The 20,636-nt window shown below is 40.3% G+C and overlaps 1 protein-coding gene across 4 annotated transcripts in view; it reads right to left on the reverse strand.

Annotated features, from left to right (window-relative positions):
• HUNK (hormonally up-regulated Neu-associated kinase) overlaps positions 1-20,636 on the reverse strand; it is a 65,238-nt gene that overhangs the window by 22,367 nt on the left and 22,235 nt on the right. Inside the window, exons 1-2 of one of the 4 annotated variants that reach the window (XM_063447892.1) lie at positions 18,792-18,889; positions 18,134-18,377 (exon numbers count right to left, since the gene is read on the reverse strand). In XM_063447892.1, coding sequence (XP_063303962.1) covers positions 18,134-18,376 — 243 coding nt within the window. In that variant the 5' untranslated portion in view covers position 18,377; positions 18,792-18,889. Of the gene's footprint in view, positions 1-18,133; positions 18,764-18,791; positions 18,890-20,636 lie in introns of those variants that run through there. The other 3 variants (XM_063447882.1, XM_063447900.1, XM_063447873.1) reach the window with 3 other exon arrangements.

Below are 20,636 nucleotides of genomic sequence, written 5' to 3' on the forward strand. Positions count from 1 at the left end.
CGCTCAGCCTTATGTCGGGCCGCGATCTTAGCCCAGAAGGCGTCAAATAGTTTGTTTAGGCGGGTATCAAGGGAGTCAGGCGTGTTGGAGCTTCGTAGTGAAGGCCCCGTTTGTCCACGAGGTTGCTTGTCCGCCATTTTAGTATCATGGATTGCTTGCAAGTTTGGTGCTGTTAGTTTCTTCTGGGTTTCGCCATTCAATGCGTGTGGGACCGGGATAACCCCCACCGGTCCAAAGGGGGGGGGGTAGTCGTTTGCTGCGGGTGCTGCGTGCGATTATGGGCTGGGAGAGCGGCCGCCTCTCCGTTGCCCTGCTTAGTATAGGCCCCAGTCCTCAGCTCGGTCATTCCTGCGAGTTTTCCTGGCATATAAGGTATCCCCTTGTTCGCCGGTGTCTGCAGAGTAAGAAGCGGTGAATGAGGGGCCAGTTTAGTTAAGTTTGCCCCCGATTTTAGCAAGTTATCTGCTTGAGGCCTGGGAGCTCTAGTTTCATGCGACTGCACTGCTTCCCAGTCAGGCCACGCCCCCCAGAGTACATTTTTTTTAAAGGAAAATTATGAAAGAAAATATTTGACTTGGTGTTTTAGCTTTAAATGGATATCACAGGGCTGGACTCTTTCAATCTCAGGATAACATGAAATACGCTACACATGGCTATTTCGTATTTTATAAAAAATGGTCTCGGATTAATCACTGTATAATAAAGACGCACAGGGGCATCTCTGGACGGTCATACTAGGACAAGGAACTAAAAACTACACTTATTGATAGGGAGGGTGGGGGAGAAGAAAATCACTAAAGTGAAACCTTTGGACATAAGATCTCATTGTTGGTGAACATTTATTTTTTAATAATATTTTAATAAGTGCAGAGAGGAAGGGGCAGCTCTGACACACCTATATGTACACATATTTTATTAGGAAAAACGATCAACATATGCCACTTTGCATCCCTTCACAAAAAAACAAACCCACCAACAAAAACCAAACTGCCTAACTCAGAGAAAGCCACTAATATTAACAATACATTTTGTGATGTACAAAAGGATATCTGTTGATGCACTCTCCTAAACAGTAAGACCAGATCATAGGCGAGGACTTCCATGTGCGCAATGACATGACAGAGCACGTAACGCTCGGGACATAAAGCACACCGACAGACCTAGCATACAATAATGATCATTTTCTCAGAAACACAACAGGGGAGTAGCCTTAGTCATGAGAACACCCAGTAAACAAACAACTGCCTAGAATAGGCCTCTGTTTTCTTCAAACACAACACAAATGTATTGCATCAATGTATCAACTGTAAAAGAATATGGCATCTCAAGACAATCATTCCAACATCGCTCGCTCTTCCTGGACTACATCTATGAGTGAGAGCATGTGAAGGAACTTCTGGTCTACGTGGTTGGCAGGAGATCAAGAGAGAAAGTCAATACAATGGGATGTACTTTCAGGGCTGGGTAGATTTTATTCTTGTCTTACGGGATTCACTGGGCACAAAAACCAACAATTGCTAGGTCTGCTTTCAATGTGTTCTACAACTACCCAGAATTACAAGGTGCCTGGAATAAAATCCCGCATTAGTTCTGCAAAGTAATGAATGCAGTGCTATTACACATTTTGTACAGACTGGAAAAAAGTCAGAAAAGCTCAAAGCAGATTAAGTTCAAGAAGATAAGGCGCTGTCTGCCTTCCATATGCAGATATTCTGGGGCTCACAGGCCTGAGCGCACAAAAGCCATGTCAGGAGATGCCAGCAGTGTGTGATGTCTGCACGAGACTTACATGGCGCAGTCACCTTAACTTTGGCCTGTGATTATTATATCTATGGCACCATCAGATTCCGTAGCGCTGTACAATGGGTGGACTGACAGACATGTAATTTTAACCAGACAACTGGACGTACAGGAGCAGAGAGGTGGAGGGCCTTGCTCAATGAGCTTACATGAAAAAAAAATCAAAAAGAAACACTCACTATAGGTGCACCACGACATTCTTCACTAATAAATAAATGGGTCATTCAAGCCACAATAAAAATAAATAAATAAATAAATAAAAACAGGTTATATCACATATCTCTACTATAAAGTTTCCCCGTTTTGTAGTTTTCCCAGCATTCCAGAGAGTACTACAGTTCTAAGGTTTCCTGAAAATCTCTCCTTTGTATGAGGAGGAAAATGGGAACCTGATAGCACCTAATAATGAGAGGGTTTTCTGCTCCAGGAGAAACAGAATCCTGAAGAAAAACAAACCACCGTGTGTCTACAGAGCTATTTCCTTCTGCAAGCAATTTGGAGAAGGCTCCTTTCCTCACACATTGAAATTGATTTTTTCACATTAAAATAGCAAAGAAGGTTTGTAATGGGGAAAAGATGTAAATCTGCATTAAAAGGATGGCGTTTTTCCATTGTGTTGCCTACATTTAATACAAAAAAAACCAAAAAAAAAACCTGCTGGCATTTCTGCAGTGGGGACTACAAACCACATCATGCTGAGCCAGCCCTATTTCAACGAATATCTAAAAAAAAATTTAAAGGCTAAACTATTGGGTTCCATTAGCATCTCACTGCATCTTAAAGGATAAAAAGGATATAAATCCTGCTATGAACCTTTATAAGTTGATCCACACTTTCCACGTGTAAAAAGAAGTTAAAATGTTTGTGATTTTTCTCATCTCTGGCCACATCATGCAATTACTTTTCTCTACCAAAAAAATAAATAAAAAAGAGTTTATAAAATTATATATATGTTACCAGGAAGAATATAGTGAGATTTCTCTTGTTGTCCTGGGCTCACGAACACTGTAACATTACAATTGGATACAATATAATATTTATTAAAAAAAAAAAAGTGTGTATATAGAGATAGATAGATAGATAGATATACACACACACATATTTAACAAAGAACAGGTAAGAAATAGTCAACCCTGATTACAGGTGCTCCCAATTTGATGTTCATCTTTCAATATAATCAATATTTTCTAGCGAGAAAGTCAGACAGACTATATACACTTTATGGGCTTGTAATAAGTAGCTTAATCCATGTAAAGCATGTTTCTCTATCATCGACAAACAGTTATACGTAATGGAACAGAATATAGAACTGCATTTCTACCACAATCTGAAGTTCTTATATGCTCTCCTACTGTTACCCCTTCCGTCTTCAAGATGGGCACCACTTCTTGGCAGTAAACTGGTAGTTCAGGTCTGCACCAGAAAGCCAGAATTTAAATAAAAAGGCATTCTTTAATTCTACCCAGTGTCAGAAGTTTGGTTCTGCCTCTACCAACATGGTTGTCACTGTAGAAACAAGCATCGACCAACCACAATCTACCCAATTTATGGACTTCCATCATTTTTAACATTCAGCAACAAGCTGAACTTTGGGGGGGGATAAATGACAAGGGCACTTCTGTTTTAACCGTCATATTTTTTCCCCTTTTTATCAAGGAGTATGGTGGTAATAGGTAAAAAAAAAAAAAAAAAAAAAAAATGTATAACCAATAACTAGCAAAGATATTGATTTCTGGGAAACACAGACTAGTGAGCTAGTGAGACGGTATCTGACCTATTAGTTAAGACATCTGCTAGTCTGTCCCCTGTCCTTAGCGTTACCTGCATTGCCCTGGGATTTTGACACTTTCTTCAGCCTTTATAAATCTTGTGTGTGTCTGGAACAGAGATCTGAGAGACTATTACTGGCACTGCTAAAAATGGCATCAATCATCTCCCTTCTAATTAGACACATGTCTCGAAAAAAAAACACGTATTTATGGGTTGTTTTCCCCACACATATTTCATGATTCTAAACGAGTAAATAGTTGTCAGGCTTTTTAAATGCAGCCTAGAAAAAGAAAAAAAAAAAAAAAAAAATTAAATATATATATCCTTAGACATTCTGTTTAAATTACTCCAGCGGATATTACATTATTAGCCATTGCGTTAATCCTCAGTAAATTGGAGTTTATTTTTAGAAGCCATTATAAAGATGTAAATGAGAACCATTTAAATTTCTAAACAGCTATTGAGCAGAAGGGCACATAGTGCAAACTGAGTGAGTGGTTTCCCTTTGTAGCATTTCAAAACAAAAAAAAATAATGGGAGCCATTAAAATGTTGCAGATAAATATAACCTATTTCATATGCAAAAAACATCCCTGCTTATTGACTGGCTTCACTTTTTCCATCAGTAAAAGTTTGGAATTTAATAAAAGAAGAAAAAAAATTTTTTAATAAAATGTTGCGTACTATAATTTTAACAGATTTAACAATAAAAAAAAAAAAAATATATATATATATATATATATTTTTTTTTTTAAACAGGATTTTTCTTTCTAGAAGCAATATTTGTTTTTAGATCTTTCTAGATGAAGTACATTTAGAAGATGCAATCCAATAGAAAATGACATGTTTTAACTATACTCCAGATATCTTTTAGAAACTGGGTCACTTTGGGAAACAAAGTATCTCAGAACTTGTTTCCAAAATTCTCTTGTAGACAATGTAAAAACACATTAGTCTATGGGCGTACAAGATTTAGGTTCCATAGAGAGTCCCAGGGATACTTTTATTTGTAGGATACCAGCATAAATGAGGCTAAAATCATGAGAATATGCTGTATGTAGCCAGGTTCACAAAACTGTGAAATGAGAATGAGACTATAATGATGGCAGCGGAGTAATGACTACTATCAGTTCATATATTAGAATATATCTAGAACGTAAGCTCATTGAGCAAGGCCCTCCACCTCTCTGTTCCTGTACAACTAGTTGTCTGGTTGCAATTACACGTCTGTTAGTCCACCCATTGTACAGTGCTACGTAATGTGATGGCGCTAAATAATATAGTATCTCCATTCAGTCTAAGCAACGACTGAAATGGTTAGATAGATGGTAAGCTACATATCTATGTATGTACATAAGCACAGGTTCTGTATTTTTTTTTGCCAAGTGTAGTGTTCCGATATATACCTGGCACAGTTATACTGCACTGCAAGATACAAGATCGGGAAGTTCTAAAATGGGATCATGCCATTAAAACAAAAGGGGCAAAGGGATTTAGGATTCTTGAAAACTGGGATCACTACCTTGATCACATGTTAAACTAAGAGGAGGTTTGACTTGAATTCACAACTATCCCTGTGCTTGAGTAATTTATGTTATATATTAACACTTGTGATTGCTTAGAAATCTTGACAGCTAAAAACGATTTTTAAAATATATATAAAAAAAAAAACACAAACACTTCAGAAAGCATAGGTATCTTGAAAGTCAGTGATCGGTCTTTCATATTACAAAACACATGAATAGTATCAGATGCTGAGGATCAGCCAGGGTAGGACACAAAACTCCAACTTGATTTTAAAAGGTTTTATTTTAAATGAAATAGAAAAATGAAAGAGTCACCTAGTTGCACCTAGTCGTAGATATCCACATACATCGTAGATTAGTTAAGTGGCAGACTAAATGTTTGCTAGTTATCGAGAGGATGATGGGATTAAATAATGACCAACAGGATGAGGAAGACATTAATCAAGCGGTTTATGTATAAATCTGATCATGAATACGTACGCATCTAGTATTACATAATAGGATTGCACTGCTTAGAATGCCAGGTGTATGATGTGTCAGCTAAGGAGTTGTATGGTTATGCAATTCGGAATGTTGTTGTTGTTTTGTACCGAAATTGCCAAAGGCAGAATCACAGTGAAGTAATGAAACCAGCATCACCGAAAGGTTAGCAATGGGGCAAATTTAAAATTACAAGGCAATTCGAACAATTCTTGAAGAGGTGAACAACCATTAACTACAAGGAAAGGCTGCATCGACCATGTGATATAAATGTATTTAGAGGAAGGATATATTGAGATTTCTCTCGTTTTCAAGTATGTCTTGTACAGCCAATCAGAGTCTAAGTTACAGTGGTTCCCACCATACAAGAAACAGGGAATGGTTGTTTGAACTTCATGTTAACACTGTGTCCAATATTTAAATTAAAAGCTTTTATTTGATATTTATAATAAAAACAAAAAAAACAAAAAAAACAAAAAACAAATGGCAGTAAAAAAATAAATAAATGCATGGTGTATAGTTTACTTCCGGTGAAAGAACTACTTTAATAGAGAAAATGGCTCTGTGAATGTAACGGCAAGTGGAGGCATCCACAGATATGCAAAATGCTTTTAAAAGGTCACTTCTCTAGACTTTACACATAATTAAATAAACAAGACAAAAAAAATCACCTATACCTGGGGTAGTCCACCCTCCCAGCCCCTCCCCTTTTATTTTGTAATGAAATGCTGCATTTTTTATTTTTTATTTTTTTTAATATTAAAGATTAGCAAATTAGATCATAACCTGGGTCGGACAAAGCAAAGCCTGGGCAAACATTGCAAATGAAAAGAAATAGAAACCTTGTTCCATTTCTGCCCTTCTTTATAAGGTTTCTCTATGCTTACAGCCTGGTTGAAAGGACAGAGCTTATAACAATGATTGACAGACATCCAAGATGGAGGCACACAGGTGCAAGATAAAGAGATGGAGATTTTTTAACTAAACTTTGTTTTTCACACCTCACAAACATATACTTGTTAAATATAGGGTAGCTTAAAGGGACAGAGTCACCAAAACAACTTTAGTTTAATGAAGCAGTTTTGGTGTATAGATCATGACCCTGCAGCCTCACTGCTCAATCCTCTGCCATTTAGGAGTTAAATCCCTTTGTTTATGAACCCTAGTCACACCTCCCTGCATGTGACTTGCACAGCCTCCCTAAACACTTCCTGTAAAGAGTCATCTACAATGTATCCTTCCTTTATTGCAAGTTTTGTTTAATTTAGATTCTCTTATATCCTGCTATGTTAAAAGCCTCATGTATGTGATTAAAGTTCAATTTACAGAGAAAGGAGATACACTTGTTTAAGGTTAATCACATCTGATTGAAAGTGAAACCAGTTTTATTCATGCAGGCTGTGTCAATCATAGCCAGGAGAGGTGTGACAAGGGCTGCATAAAAAGAAAAACTCCTAAATGGCAGTGAATTGAGCAGTGGGACCTGAGAGACATGATCTATACACTAAAACTGCTTCATTAAGCTAAAGATGTTTAGGTGACTATAGTGTTCCTTTAAACATAATATTAAAAAAATACATAGAAGTGACAGTGTCCCTTTAATAAAGGGAAACAATAAGAGGGGGGACACTATATATATATATATATTATATCTATCTATCTATCATTAAAAAAAAAAATAAAGCAAACAAATGGAAAAGACAATGTGCATCAAAGCCAGGTTTTGTATTATTTTAGATCGGTTTTCCCATGAATACTATTTAACAGAGTTCCACTTAGATATAGTTCCCATTTGATAACTCAGATACAAACAAGTTACGTATATACTGCACCTGCGTCAGTAAATTGTCAGTTGTACGTTCAACCATATAAAAAGCATGGAAAAAATAAAAAGTTATATTTAGATTCAATACATAAGGACATTTTTCTTTCTGCAATATCTGCACTGAAGATGCAGCCCGCTTATGTTCTGCGAATCCTATTGAAAAGAACAGTCCGTGTTTATTTAGAATTGCTCTTCTTCCGTGACACAATAAGAAAGGCCTTCTGCTTTTGTGTGGATCTGTACAGCCATCACAAACTGTTAATCTAATCTGTGCTTCTAAAAAAAGAATGTTCTGTACACTGATCTTGTCACAAGACGGAGTCTATTTTTAAGCATTTATTAAAATCAAGTATCAGAGAAGTATTCTTAGAATACATTTAAAAAAAGATGCTCCGGGGCGGGGCCGGGCCGCCGAGCAGAGCGGTCGCAGGACAGCTCAGCTCCTGCAAACGAGGACACTTTCAAGCTTAAAAGAAAGACTCCAAGCACTCAACTCACCCAGGACTGCGACCCACAATGGAGGAGGGCTAGCGGAACCGGGGAGAGGCTTACTCCCTGAGTTCAAGTCCCCCGGAGGGGAGAACTCTGCGGCAACAAGCGGGAACTTCCCTGGCGGTGAGTGGAGTGGACGGCCGCCGCTCCACTATCCTGCCTACCGGAGCCCAACAGCCACACTGCACACAGGCGGTCCCGGCCCCGGTCCCCCCCCCTCTGGGCCGGGGGGGGTGATCCCGGTCCACGCCCGGCGACCCTGATCGAGAGGCCGCAACTGAAGATGAGATACCCGCCCGCTGCCTCCAAAATGGCGGACGCCACGTGCGCCGCTAGCACGGGGAGAACCCTGCACCTCACAGTGCTTCCAGCGACAGCAGCCCCTGCCTGCAGATCCCTCCACAAAGGGCAGAGCTAACTCCCGCAGAAACTCAAATATAGGGAGGCACGGACGAACTGGGCAAGCAGGACTGCCGGGACAACGGTCTCTCCCTACTGAAAACCAGCGGGGGTAAGTGGCAAGTCAATTTCCCCAGAGCAGTGGCCCGGAGATACCCGATGACCAGAACACCACAGAACGAGCAAAGGGACCCGCTCTGACAGGCAATCTAACCTGCAAGCAGTAGACACCCGGGCGTCACCTGAAAAAAGCCCACACGCCCTGCAGGCCTCCATCTGAATAGGGCCTCAAGATGGCGCCGGAGGGGGAAACCTCTCTCCCCGGCCCGCAAACCGACACAAAAGACCAGAGCAGCAGCTCAAAGGTGACCACTGACACCATTTCACACCAGCAAGAAGCAGCAATCTGCTAAATACCTGCAGCGAAGCAAACCACATTCCCAACATCAGACCCTGACAAATCCACAGAGATCCCGGGCTCCACAGGCAAATCTACAGCTCAGTGTCCCTGGAGCACTAACCACGGGTACCAAACGGACACGCAGAATACCCTATCCAGGACTGACACACAAGGGGCAAAAGCTTTGTACTCCATAAGACTGGAAAGTATATACTTCTGTTTATAAATAACAACCTTAATGTCAATCTAGCAGCCAAATGTATCTGGTTTAGCCACACATTAGACTAGGTGTCTCCCATGGCACTTACAGCATGCAATCTCTATTAAGATAAAAATGCTTTTTTCTATTCTGTTTTGTTCCTCATAACTATGCCTAGCATAAACGCTGTTTCATACAAGATAAGCAGTAATACCTTTAAATATAAAAATGTGCTGAAGCAGCAAAATGAAACCAAAGACAACTCATGAAGACTAATACCGTATGTAACCTGTTTCATTGTGTTTTATGCATGGTCTTGCACTCGTTATTGTGACGGTGCAGACCGACTTGTTCACTTATGCACAATAAAAATAAAGAATTAAAAAAAAAAAAAAAAAAAAAGGATGCTCCATGGGGTTACAAAGAAAATAGGATTTTGTTACCTAGCGAGAATGAAAAAAAAAAAAAAAAAAAAAAAAAAAAATGAATATGAGCCATATATTAAACAGGGACAGATTTCAATAAAATTTATAATTAAAAGGGGAATGGCCACTTCTCTGTATTACAACTTTTTTTTTTTTTTTTTTTTTAATTCTTTATTTTATTTGTGCATATAATTAACATTCAGCTTTGCATTGCCACAACAGCTAGTGCAAGCATATGAGAAACATGCCGTGACAATAATGTAGCATAATAAACAGTGCACAGTTTTATATATATAGGAGTAAGTCACTATGGTCGGTACGTTTGAGAACATGGAAATAACAAGATATAAGCAGTTTCATAGGGACATAAAGCGTGGTCAACATGTAGTTTGAAACGTGAAACCTCTAAATAGTTATGACTAAGGCGGTGAGACATGATAGGGCTGCAGGTTTGTGTCGGTAGACAAGTGCGCCCCATCAGGTATGTGGATGTACGCTGTCTCGGCTATGAGGCGGCAAAAAGAGAATAGGTTGCTTGACTATGAAGCGAGATGGGCTAGTTGTGAAGATGGGTGCCGTTGTTGCGTAATGGAGAAATCATTAAGCAGTGAAGGAAACACACAGACAAAACAAGCAGATACTTGACTGCAGTGACACAAATTGCTTGTGTTATGCTATATGAGTGATATCGCTGGGCATTCGGGTTGACTCTAGAGAGTATTGGCAGACATGTATTTGGTAATTTTTGCAGGAGGAGAGAGTGTGCAATAAAAGGTTGCAAAACTTAAAAATAAAACAAAGACAGAAAAACACAGGACTATGTGGCGACACCAGAGAACAATAGTGCATGCAAATTGAACTGATTCAAAATTAACTGGCTGCGGCCACGCTTTTACATAGCTGCAAGTTCTGGGTGGGATAAGGCACTATGACCTTGCTCAGGGTAGCTTAACACTGTCAGCCAAAGTCTCAGTTCGGTGTAGCCTTACAGTCTCTGTGAGTCTACCGTTGGTATAGGTCAACCTACGCCCTGTCTGGACGTTGGAGGTGCTTTTCTGGGGTGATCATCCGACATGACCGTGGCGGTCTTGGGTGCCGCTTGGCTTGTCTGGTGGTGGGCTGGTGGTCCTGCAGGTCTTTGGGTGTGCTTGTCCGCCATCATTGTCTGACTGCCGCTGGGTAGTGCCCTCTGTGCGCTCCGGTTCCAGAGTCTCCGTAGTGGACCCGTGTTTGAGGTGCTGCGTTTTAATATACTGCTGGGGCCCTGGGAGTGTCCGTGGGTTTGGTCACCTCTAGTGAAGGTACCTGTGCCCGGTTTTGCGCGGTCTGTCTCCCGCCTGCGTGTTTGCCTGCGTTCGTTCTGTCGGACGCCCGCCTGAAATATCTGCTGTGGGACACTGTAGTAGCTTCGGCGGGTCGTCGGGCGGATCCACGAGGCCACTTTCCGGGCCGCTTGATGGCAGGGCATACCCCGCTTGCATAGCAACTCGTGGAAGGCCGAGCAGAGACGATCAAGGGTCTCTATGGAGGTAGGCTTATGTCTGCTGTTCGTGGTCCCTCTCTGTGGCTGCTGGCGGGCGGCCATCTTGGATGCTCTCCGACCGCTTGTCGTCCGTTTATGTGTGTAAAGTACAGCTCAATTGCTATCCCCGTTTATCCGCTTGTCTCACGGGGACCGGGATGACCCCCACCGGTCCAAAGGGGGGGGGTTAGGAGGTTAGCTGTAGTTGCTGGAGTGTGCGGTTTCGGAGAGAGCGGCCGCCTCTCTCCGGCTCCCGCTCCTGTAGGCCTCAGATTATTCACCCCGCTCAGAATGCCCCGACGGGCTCCCAAAGGGTATCCCCCGGGACCTCAGTGTACCCCCGGAGTGGGTAGCACACTTCGGGACGTTTTTGGGCTGTATAGCCTCCGTTTTTGTCCACCGTTTCACTTGCCCGCCAGGAGCTCTCACCCCGTGCGACTGTTCGGCATGGCGGTCAGACTCCGCCCCCCTGTATTACAACTTTTGAATGAAAAAATATGTACTAAATATTTAGTAAATTTCATCACAATCAAGGCACACAATGCAAATGATGTTGCGAAATATAAGCACTGGAGGGTTAGATAAAAAGTGTCAGCTCTGAAGAATAGTGCAAACATGGGAAAAGGGAGGATTCACCAATGCAAGGTGCCTGCCCCGCTTTTAGTATTTGAGACCACAACACTTTTTATACATAACCCCCATTGATTCAATTCTCCTCTTCCCTGTAGGCTTTTGGTTTTTTAATGCCGACTACCAGTTTAAAGGACAGAGCTTTTAACAATAATTAACAGGAAGCCAAGATGGAGGCACCAGGTTGCAGGATAAAAATACATGTAAATCTCTATATTTAAATTAAATGTTTTCACACCTAACAAATACATATTGGTTAAATATAAATACATGGGGGATGCACTAGGGAACTTCATACTTCCTTACCAATTTAGTTTACTTTTCTATTTTAAGTGTCTTTATTTTTGATTTGTTAAGCAATACCATGTGATTGTATACCGTAAGCTAAATATTTTAACATACTATTACCGGTAATTTCTTTTAGCTGTATAGTGTTAAAATAAAAAAAAAATTAAAAAAAATTATATATATATATACACACACACACACACACACACACACACACACACACACACACACACAGGTATATAAATGTATATTATAGCTTTAGATTTTTAAATTACACTTTCTGTTTAGATCTGAGCTTTCCTACAAAATGCCTTAATCAGTGAATTTTTAGTCTTTTCACTAATGAGAATTATGGGGAGAATTAAATACAAATTTTGGGCAAGTATAGCGGAATTTTAGAATTTCTCCAAATGCTCCTTTTCTAGATCAGCCATTTTGTCTTAACGATTCCCCTGTCAATTCCAATTATAGTTAGTAATAGTCCACGTGTATAACTCACAGCATGATAATAAGATTATAATTCATAGAACAAGTTCAGCATTAAGCACATGGGAAGTAACGTCAATTCTTTACGGAACATATCTGCAAACAGGAGACAGTATTCATAATAAAATCACTTGTTCTAATAAGTCAGCTATCACTTGATTGATAATTAGAAAAAAAAAACATAGAAAGTAATTTTGACAGATCTTTTGCAATAGGAATGTCTGTATCCGTGACATGAACAATTATTGCATGTTATCAAAGGGGATAAACTGGTGTATTAAGAAATTATTTTATAAAAAGTCTGCTCATAAAGATCAAATAAGATATTTATTTTGCTTTTATTTTGGGCTATTACACAAATCATGGCCTTTTAACACAGATAGGGGCTCCTGCAACCCTTGAACAAGAAGTAGCAAAAGATCAATTCTGGGGCAACAGAATTAAAGGTCAAGCAGAGAGAAGTATCAAGCCATGGTTTCCATGGTGATTGCTCCACATATAGCTCCAGAAAGGCTGCTTAAAAGAACACTATAGGGTCAGGAACACAACCATGTATTCCTGACCCTATAGTGTTAGAAATACTATTTAGCCCCCCTGGTGCCCTTAAATATAATAGAAACTCACCTTATTCCCAGCGAAGCGCAGGTCTTCCGCCCTGGCAGCGCCCCCGATCAGCCTCCTTGGCTGACATAATCAGAAATGATGATCTCAGCCAAAAAGTTGTGTCAGGGGGTGGTGCCAAACTCTACCCTGGCCAATCAGCATCTCTACATATAAATGCTTTTAATGTTATGCATTTCTATGGGAAAACTTAAGCATGTCCCTACATAGCGTGGAAACACTGAACGTCAGTGCTGCACACGGAGCAAAATTGACCCAGGAAGTCCCTCTAGTAGCCATCTCAGGAGCCTATTGGAGGTGTCCCTAGGCAGTAATATAAACACTGCCTTTTCTCTAAATATACTGTGTTTACACTAAAAGGCCTGCAGGGACAGTTTATAGACACAAGAACAACTACATTAAGCTTTAGTTGTTCTGGTGACTATAGTGTCCCTTTAAACTTCAATTCCATTGTGAGGGATAAAAAAAAAAAAAAAAAAAAAAAATTTAAATTATATCCATAAATAAATATGCACAATGCCATTTGTATTTATTAGTAATATATATATATATATATATATATATATATATATTGTATTTTTTATTTTTTCCCAGTCACGTTACGGTTTGTTGGTTCCAAGTTCGTTTTTAATTGCCTGTACACTACATCCTCAGCTGTGAGAGGAGGGTGACAAGGCTCCAGTACAGTAAATCATTAAGTACCGCCCCTCCCAGGCTGTCATGAACTTATGGCCCTTATTAAAGTATTAGTCTTAGGTTTATATTACGCAGTAAAGTATAGCTCAATGCAAGAAACACCACTAAGTCCTCCCAGGTGCTGGATTACTAGTGAGGTGTTCAGAACAGTTAGAAAATCTGCAAAACATTAACAAATAAGCAGGGCTGGAGGCATGAAAAAAAACTTCTACTGTGAGTTCCAGCAGACCCCCGACTATTGGATTCACACCAGATTTAACGTCACATAAAATGATTCCTTGTATATTTCATTCCACACGCTATACCTCAATAAAATGTAGTCACACCTGAGGCACACTGAAAAATAAAGGTCTTCTATCACGCTAGGAGTCACCTGTCCTGCTTTGTTTTGTTTAATATCAGTTAGAATTTGCTTTTAGACTTCCAAAATTGTAAAACCCCACCCTGGTCTGTGGTTAACTGTGAATGTTTCACATTGGTGAAAACAGTTACCGTAGTTTTGGACAGTTCCTCTGATTCTAATCCACAACTTATTTTTAAGCGAGCTCCCATAAGGCCTTGCCAGGTTTACTGCAGGCAAAGCATAATGGTGGCTGTGGTCCTACAACATCTGGTGGGTTTGCCTTCTGTTATTCAGCTGCTGCGAGGCCCACTCTGTATGGTACACACCAGGAATAAACTTTAATTCATAATCAATTTCTGTATCTACTCATTTTTTTTTTAAATTATTTTTAAAAATTTAACTTTTTTTGGGTCTGGCTGGGCAGCCATGTTGGATCAGACTCTACTATTATCGGACCAACTACTGCTCAACCTAACTTGCCTGCTGCGGGGGGTTGCTCTGGGTGAATCAGCAGCTGCAAGCAAGTTAGACTAAACCGCAGTGGATCAGAAAACAGTAGTCGTCAATATGACTGCTTAGACAGGTGAAACGAAATTTTCTGAAAAATAAATAAATAAATTATACACACACAAAACAAAAACTAAAAAGTTTTATGAAATGAGAAATTAATATTTGATAGCAGTTGTCTTTTAAAACAAAGCTTCACTTTAATCCACCTCTCATGGGTGGCACAGACATTTCTCTCCATTGTATGAATTTCCATTTATTACATTTCAATCAGCAATTTTCAAAGAAATGTAAAGACAAAAAACTTTTTTTTTTAAATTCATGTAAAAAACATTTGATCTCTTTTATAAAACCTAGTGACGGTCACGCAAAAGAGAAAAAAAAAACGTCACACTACGTAGATCGTCATAGTTTGTTATTACAGCTCAGGGGTGATTGAAAGGCACTCTGTAAGTACCATTTGGCTACCACCACTCTAGCCAAATGTCTAATTAACATTACAATCAAGGAGGTAGCTATTGATTTCCCATGATCCTTTGCTAGAGTTTTAGCTGTATCTGGCTAATTGCGGAGGAAATATGGGAGTTTCGCCACAACAGCCGCAAAAGCGCACATGCTTGGCTACCTCTGATGCAAGTCAATATATTGTGTGCTCACGGTATCTATGATTCTGTGCCAAAATACAATGGGGTGTAAAAACAAAATAAAGAAATGATTATACATTAAAAAAAATAAAACCAAAACATTTAAATTCTTGCAAGAACAGACTTGCCGCAGTGACAGTCTTGGTCCTCGAGGAATTAGTCGATTGGAGAGCTGTGTGTTTGCAATATATTGTTATAATTACATTTTGTTTAGCTTTTTTTTTTTTTCTTCTTTCTTTATTTTGTTATTGGGGGCGGGGGAGGGGTTAAACATTGTGCAGCTATAACCATGGGCTAAACTCATTAATGGTGTACACAAAAGGTTGCATTCACTAATCTGTGAGTTAATGGGAGTAGATTATGAAGTTGAAGAATTAAGGCCAAAATTGAATATTGGGCGGCAGGGGCGGTGTTTCCAATTCAGATAAAGATTTCTCCAAATCTGGTATTTCAGCCTAAATTATCCAACTTAGCCAGAAACTAAACCTGCAAGAGTTCACTAAAAACTAGATATAACAATAAAGTGATGCCTCAATACAAAAAAAAAAAAAAAATTTAGATATTTTCTCTTTTTTTTTTTCAGAATAATAATAATAATAATAATAATAATAATAATAATAATAATAATAATAATAATACACACTTTTTCCCCCATACATTTTAGAAGTCAACATCAAAAACAAAGTTGGTTAGAAAGACTATTTTGCGGTCATCGAGGGACATCTGACTGGCCTCCAGATGGTTTTACTGCCCTTTTTTGGCATCTCTAACAGATTCACAACCCAAAAAGTAGGTCTTGCCCTGTACATGCACTATATAAATCTTTAAACAGAGAACTTTAACACAACGAAGGAATAAAATCATACATATCACTCCAGCTTCTAAAGCCTGCCATTCCCATCATTATCAGCCACCAGTTGACAGGTGTCTTCAACCCTAGTGCAATGATGGCTAACAAAGCTAGCAGAATCACCTGGAGTCCAAGAGCTAGCTGTCACCAATTTACTGGTTTTAGGAATGCTAGACAACAAAGCTTGCACTCTTCTCAGCCAGCAAAACAACTGCAACCGACTATGCTCCCATAATGCTCTGTCATTACTTCCCATCATACACAGCCAACCAAAGCCAAAAGATTTGAGCTATTGTAGAGTACTCTAATCATGCATAACCAATGAATAGCAAGTGTTCAGAGAATTGTAGCCCACAGCAGTTGAGGGAAAAAATAATATTTTTTGCCCCTCATTCTCCCAGAATATACATTTGTAGAATGACATTCAAACGGTCATCGACTTATACAGCCATTGTACTGAAATTGGGTTATCACTTGACAAATTGGGAAGAAAAGGCGAGAAGGTGACAATTCTTTATATTAGGCTATTATAAAATGGCTTTTGCAAAGCTGGGGCTGGAGTCTATGTCTGATCATTGTAATTTCCCTCGGGGGCCAGGAACACAAACTTGAAAAATAGAGATCATTGAATCTGTCTATTGTAAGCGCAGCGAGATCATATTGCCAGCATGGCTGATCTGTTTATATATTCTTACATAGCAATATGTACCATTACTATGGAAAACAAGCGCCCATATTACTCAGCAAGCAACATCCCTAGGACTTTATCACTTTCTGTTGGAAATTGGAGAGTTTACCAAGAGCTCTCTAGGAAACAGGAGAAACCTTGCCTGCGGATGGGCTATATGTAGGAGTGCCACATATCCCTTGTCTCTCTGGATACATAACACTCCCTTTGTGCAGATGGGCAAAGTAAAAAAAAAGCTGCCCTGCAGAATATAGCATTCACGTGCTGCCCTGCAGAATATAGCATTCATAGGCTGCAAAGCAATAAATAAAGGAGAAATATCTTGATTTGCTAACATATCGAATTCTCACAGGGGAGCACTTTTCATGATCTGTCATCGAGTACAAAAATACTTATTTTTGTCCAGTAAAAATTATGGAGGAATGGGCAACCCTGCTTGTGTGAGACGTGGGAACAAAACAAAAACCTGTTAAATGTAAGAGTGCTGATTGTGTCCACATTGATGTCTGTTGATTAGGACCAATGAATACCTCCATCTTTTTGGACAGTTACAGCACCCCTGACATCCAGCTGTGTATTGTCTACTTTGTTTCCTCTATCTAAAACAGGTGTGAACAATTTGTAAAAGGAGAAGAAGAAGTTCACAAAAGTTTGTATATTTTTACTAGTCGTGCCCCCCCCAATGCCTAAAAGGCAAGCTCTCTCCCATACAAGAGGCAGATGGACCACAAGTCAATAAAGTGTTTACTTTGAAAATAATCAGTAAGAAGATTTACTCTAAATAAAATAAAAATAAAAAAAAGACTGTCTGGGTGAGGATGCAGATATTTCCCCTGGATGATTTGGGGTCATCACAAGTGTTTTTGCCCCATCAGAAACACCAGCTCAATAATTTGTAATCAGCTGCTGCAGAAGCTTTTTGGGAAATCAGTTAGTAGCACTACTAGTTGCCAATCAGCTAGCCTGTGTCTAGCAAAGCACTTTAGGAGTTAGGGGGATCTACCTTTTGGCCACACTAGATAATGAGTTTGCCATATTAATTTCAAACGATTGAGTGGCTAATGGGGGCTGTGCACTGCATTACACTTGGCACCCAAATGGCTCTGCTGGTCACAGCATGCTGAACTAGCCAAGGAGGTTTGCTTTACACATTGTATTGGTCAGTACTAGGACTGGGCAGATAGAATGTTAGCTCGAGGGGCAGAGTAGCAGGCACAGGATGTCAGCCAGCCATTCAGAACCTGGTGTAAGGTAACAATGTAGCAAACATTACACACCATATACACACACAGGGCTGGCTGGAATGTTGCAATGCATTAGTAGAGAACAAGCAACTCATATTAACCTCAGCCATGAGTCTGGATGAACCTTATGAAGATTTAGCTTTAAAAAGTTCAGAATTTAAAAAAAAAAAAAAGATTTTTGCAGGTACAACAGTCATCAGCAAGTTTATTTAATATTTAAACAGCATTTCAATGAATGGGAAATTAAACTAAATTAGATTTAGTGGCAACACAATGAATGATAGTAAAGTTGAGGTTACCTTCTCTCCAGTGACCACATGCAGACCCTCTCTGACCTTGGCGAAGGACCCTTCCCCCAGTTTCCTGCCGATCAGGTAGTTGCCCACCCTCTTGGTGTGCTGGAAGGTGCGGAGGGCGTCCCGGGACACGTTGCTCACACAGGGGGGCAGGAAGCTCTCTTCCAGGAGCAGAGGAGGCGGCTTCTCCCCGGCCAGGAACCTGGAGGGCGACTCGCCAAGCCCATCGCCCGCTGCAGCCGGCATCCTGACAAGACAAAGACCCAGAAAGTGGTCAGCACACAAAGATCCAGGCTGGGACTCCCATCAATCTCAGCAGCCCCCCGCTGCCTGCCGGTCTGCAGTGCTTGTAACTCCTAAGCAGCATGCAGGGGCAGTGCCCGGTGTTATCAATGGGGGGGTCACAGGGTGACTGAGTATCTCAGGGTGGGGATAGCAGACAGCCCCCTGCCCATACAGATACAGCACAGGCTGGGACTGAGCTCTGTGTGTAAATGCCTCTTTCACTCAGAATTTGCAGTAATTTAATCCCATCACAGGCGGCGGGAACAGATGTGATCTAAAACTCAGCACTAGACACAAACCTTCAAACACTGATCCCTCCTCCTGTACTCACTGACTGTTTAACCCTGTGATATAAAGCTCAGTACTAGACACAAACCTTCAAACACTGAGCCTCCTCCTCCTGCACTCACTGACTGTTTAACCCTGTGATATAAAGCTCAGTACTAGACACAAACCTTCAAACACTGAGCCTCCTCCTCCTGCACTCACTGAGTGCCTTATGCACCAGAAATACTATAACAGGTTGACATCTGGCTGGCAAAGGACAATTTTTTAAATTTTTAAAACAAAAACAACATACACATATCACACACACACACTTCTCATGGGGAGGGTGTTAACCTCTGTCTTTGGTAATGTTTATATTTATTTATTTATTTATTTTAAAGGGTGGCTAGATGACTAAGAAAATAATGCAGCCTAGTGGTCGCAATCATGGCTAACCCCAAAGTCAATTTCTGATGCTATTTTTGGGTGGAAACTAAAACAGCCAACATTTAGCCAACCACATGGTATTTGTTACATCAAAATAAATCTATAAATATAAACTAAATACACACGTCAGTAAATATAGTAAATAAGGCGGTTTTTATATAGGACGGGCTATAAACGGATGTAAAGGTTTATTCACTAAACAGTAGTTGTGGTAAATAGATAAGCAGAGGTCAAGTCCTGGGGGAAAAGAGTGGGAAGTCACCCAAGATCCACCTCCCCCCCAAAAAATGTATACGCTCCTATACATATTACATAGTTACATAGCTGAAAAGAGACCTGCGTCCATCAAGTTCAGCCTTCCTTAACATATGTTTTTGCTGTTGATCCAAAAGAAGGCAAAAAATCCAGTCTGAAGCGCTTCCAATTTTGCAAAGAACTAGGGGAAAAAATCCTTCTTGACCCCAAAATAGCAGTCAGGTATCACCTTGGATCAAGAAGCTATTACCCCACTAATTAGAAATTATATCCCTGTATGCTATGTTTTTGCAAGTATTTATCCAATTGTTGTTTAAACATCTGTATGGACTCTGATAAAACCACCTATTCAGCCAGAGAATTCCATATCCACCTCTTACTGTAAAAAAAAGCCTTTTCTTTGCCTTAGATGAAATCTCCTATCTTCCAGCCTAAATGCGTGACCTTGTGTCCACTGCTGGACGGGCTGTTTGGACAGGAAGGCAGGCGAGCAGTCAGTTGAGGTCCAGGTGTCCAGCTGACTTCCAGGTGGGCAGCGATGGAGTGCTGATGTCACATTCTGGCTGCCGGCATCACTCTGCGGCACGCAAGGAAGCTGAGCAGGGAGAGCTCACAAATCAGCGCTCCCTCGTCACCCGCCTGGACTTCAACCGGCCGCCTGCCCCTCGCGGGCAAACAGGTCCTACAGGACCACTAATGGAAACAGCGTTCCTGCTGTGGAAAAAGTGCAGGAACGCCATTCCCACGCGTTCCTGCAGTACTCGAGCCCTGTAAATAAGTGACTTTAAAAAAACTAAGGCAAAATAGCGGTTTGATTAAAAAAAATGTATTTGTCTTGCTTTTGAAAATATGTCTAATTCAGCTATTTCAATAAATGAAACCAAAGATGGCTAGGGCTGCACTCACCTGAACATGCATACATTATAGGTGCTGCTGGGGCCAATATATACAACAAACAAAATACACAATCCAGCGCACTCGCTTATTGACTAAACAATGATTTTAAATCTTACAGATTGTAAGAGTTTTATTTAAAAACACCTTACCTAGGCAAAAAATAATGGGGGTTTAGTTACATTATATGATCATATATTGCATAAGCCTGCCACAACGTCAATGCACCCTGTTCTTGGCAGGTACTGCAGAGAGTCCCAGTAAGGAAGTATTTCCCAAGTAAGTGGATTAATCTCATAAGAGCAAGCATTATTCTGCTAGAGTAGGACCTGCCAACAATGGGGTACATTGACGTTGT

This window comes from Pelobates fuscus, chromosome 1, assembly GCF_036172605.1.
Source record: "Pelobates fuscus isolate aPelFus1 chromosome 1, aPelFus1.pri, whole genome shotgun sequence".
Lineage (NCBI taxonomy): Eukaryota > Metazoa > Chordata > Amphibia > Anura > Pelobatidae > Pelobates > Pelobates fuscus.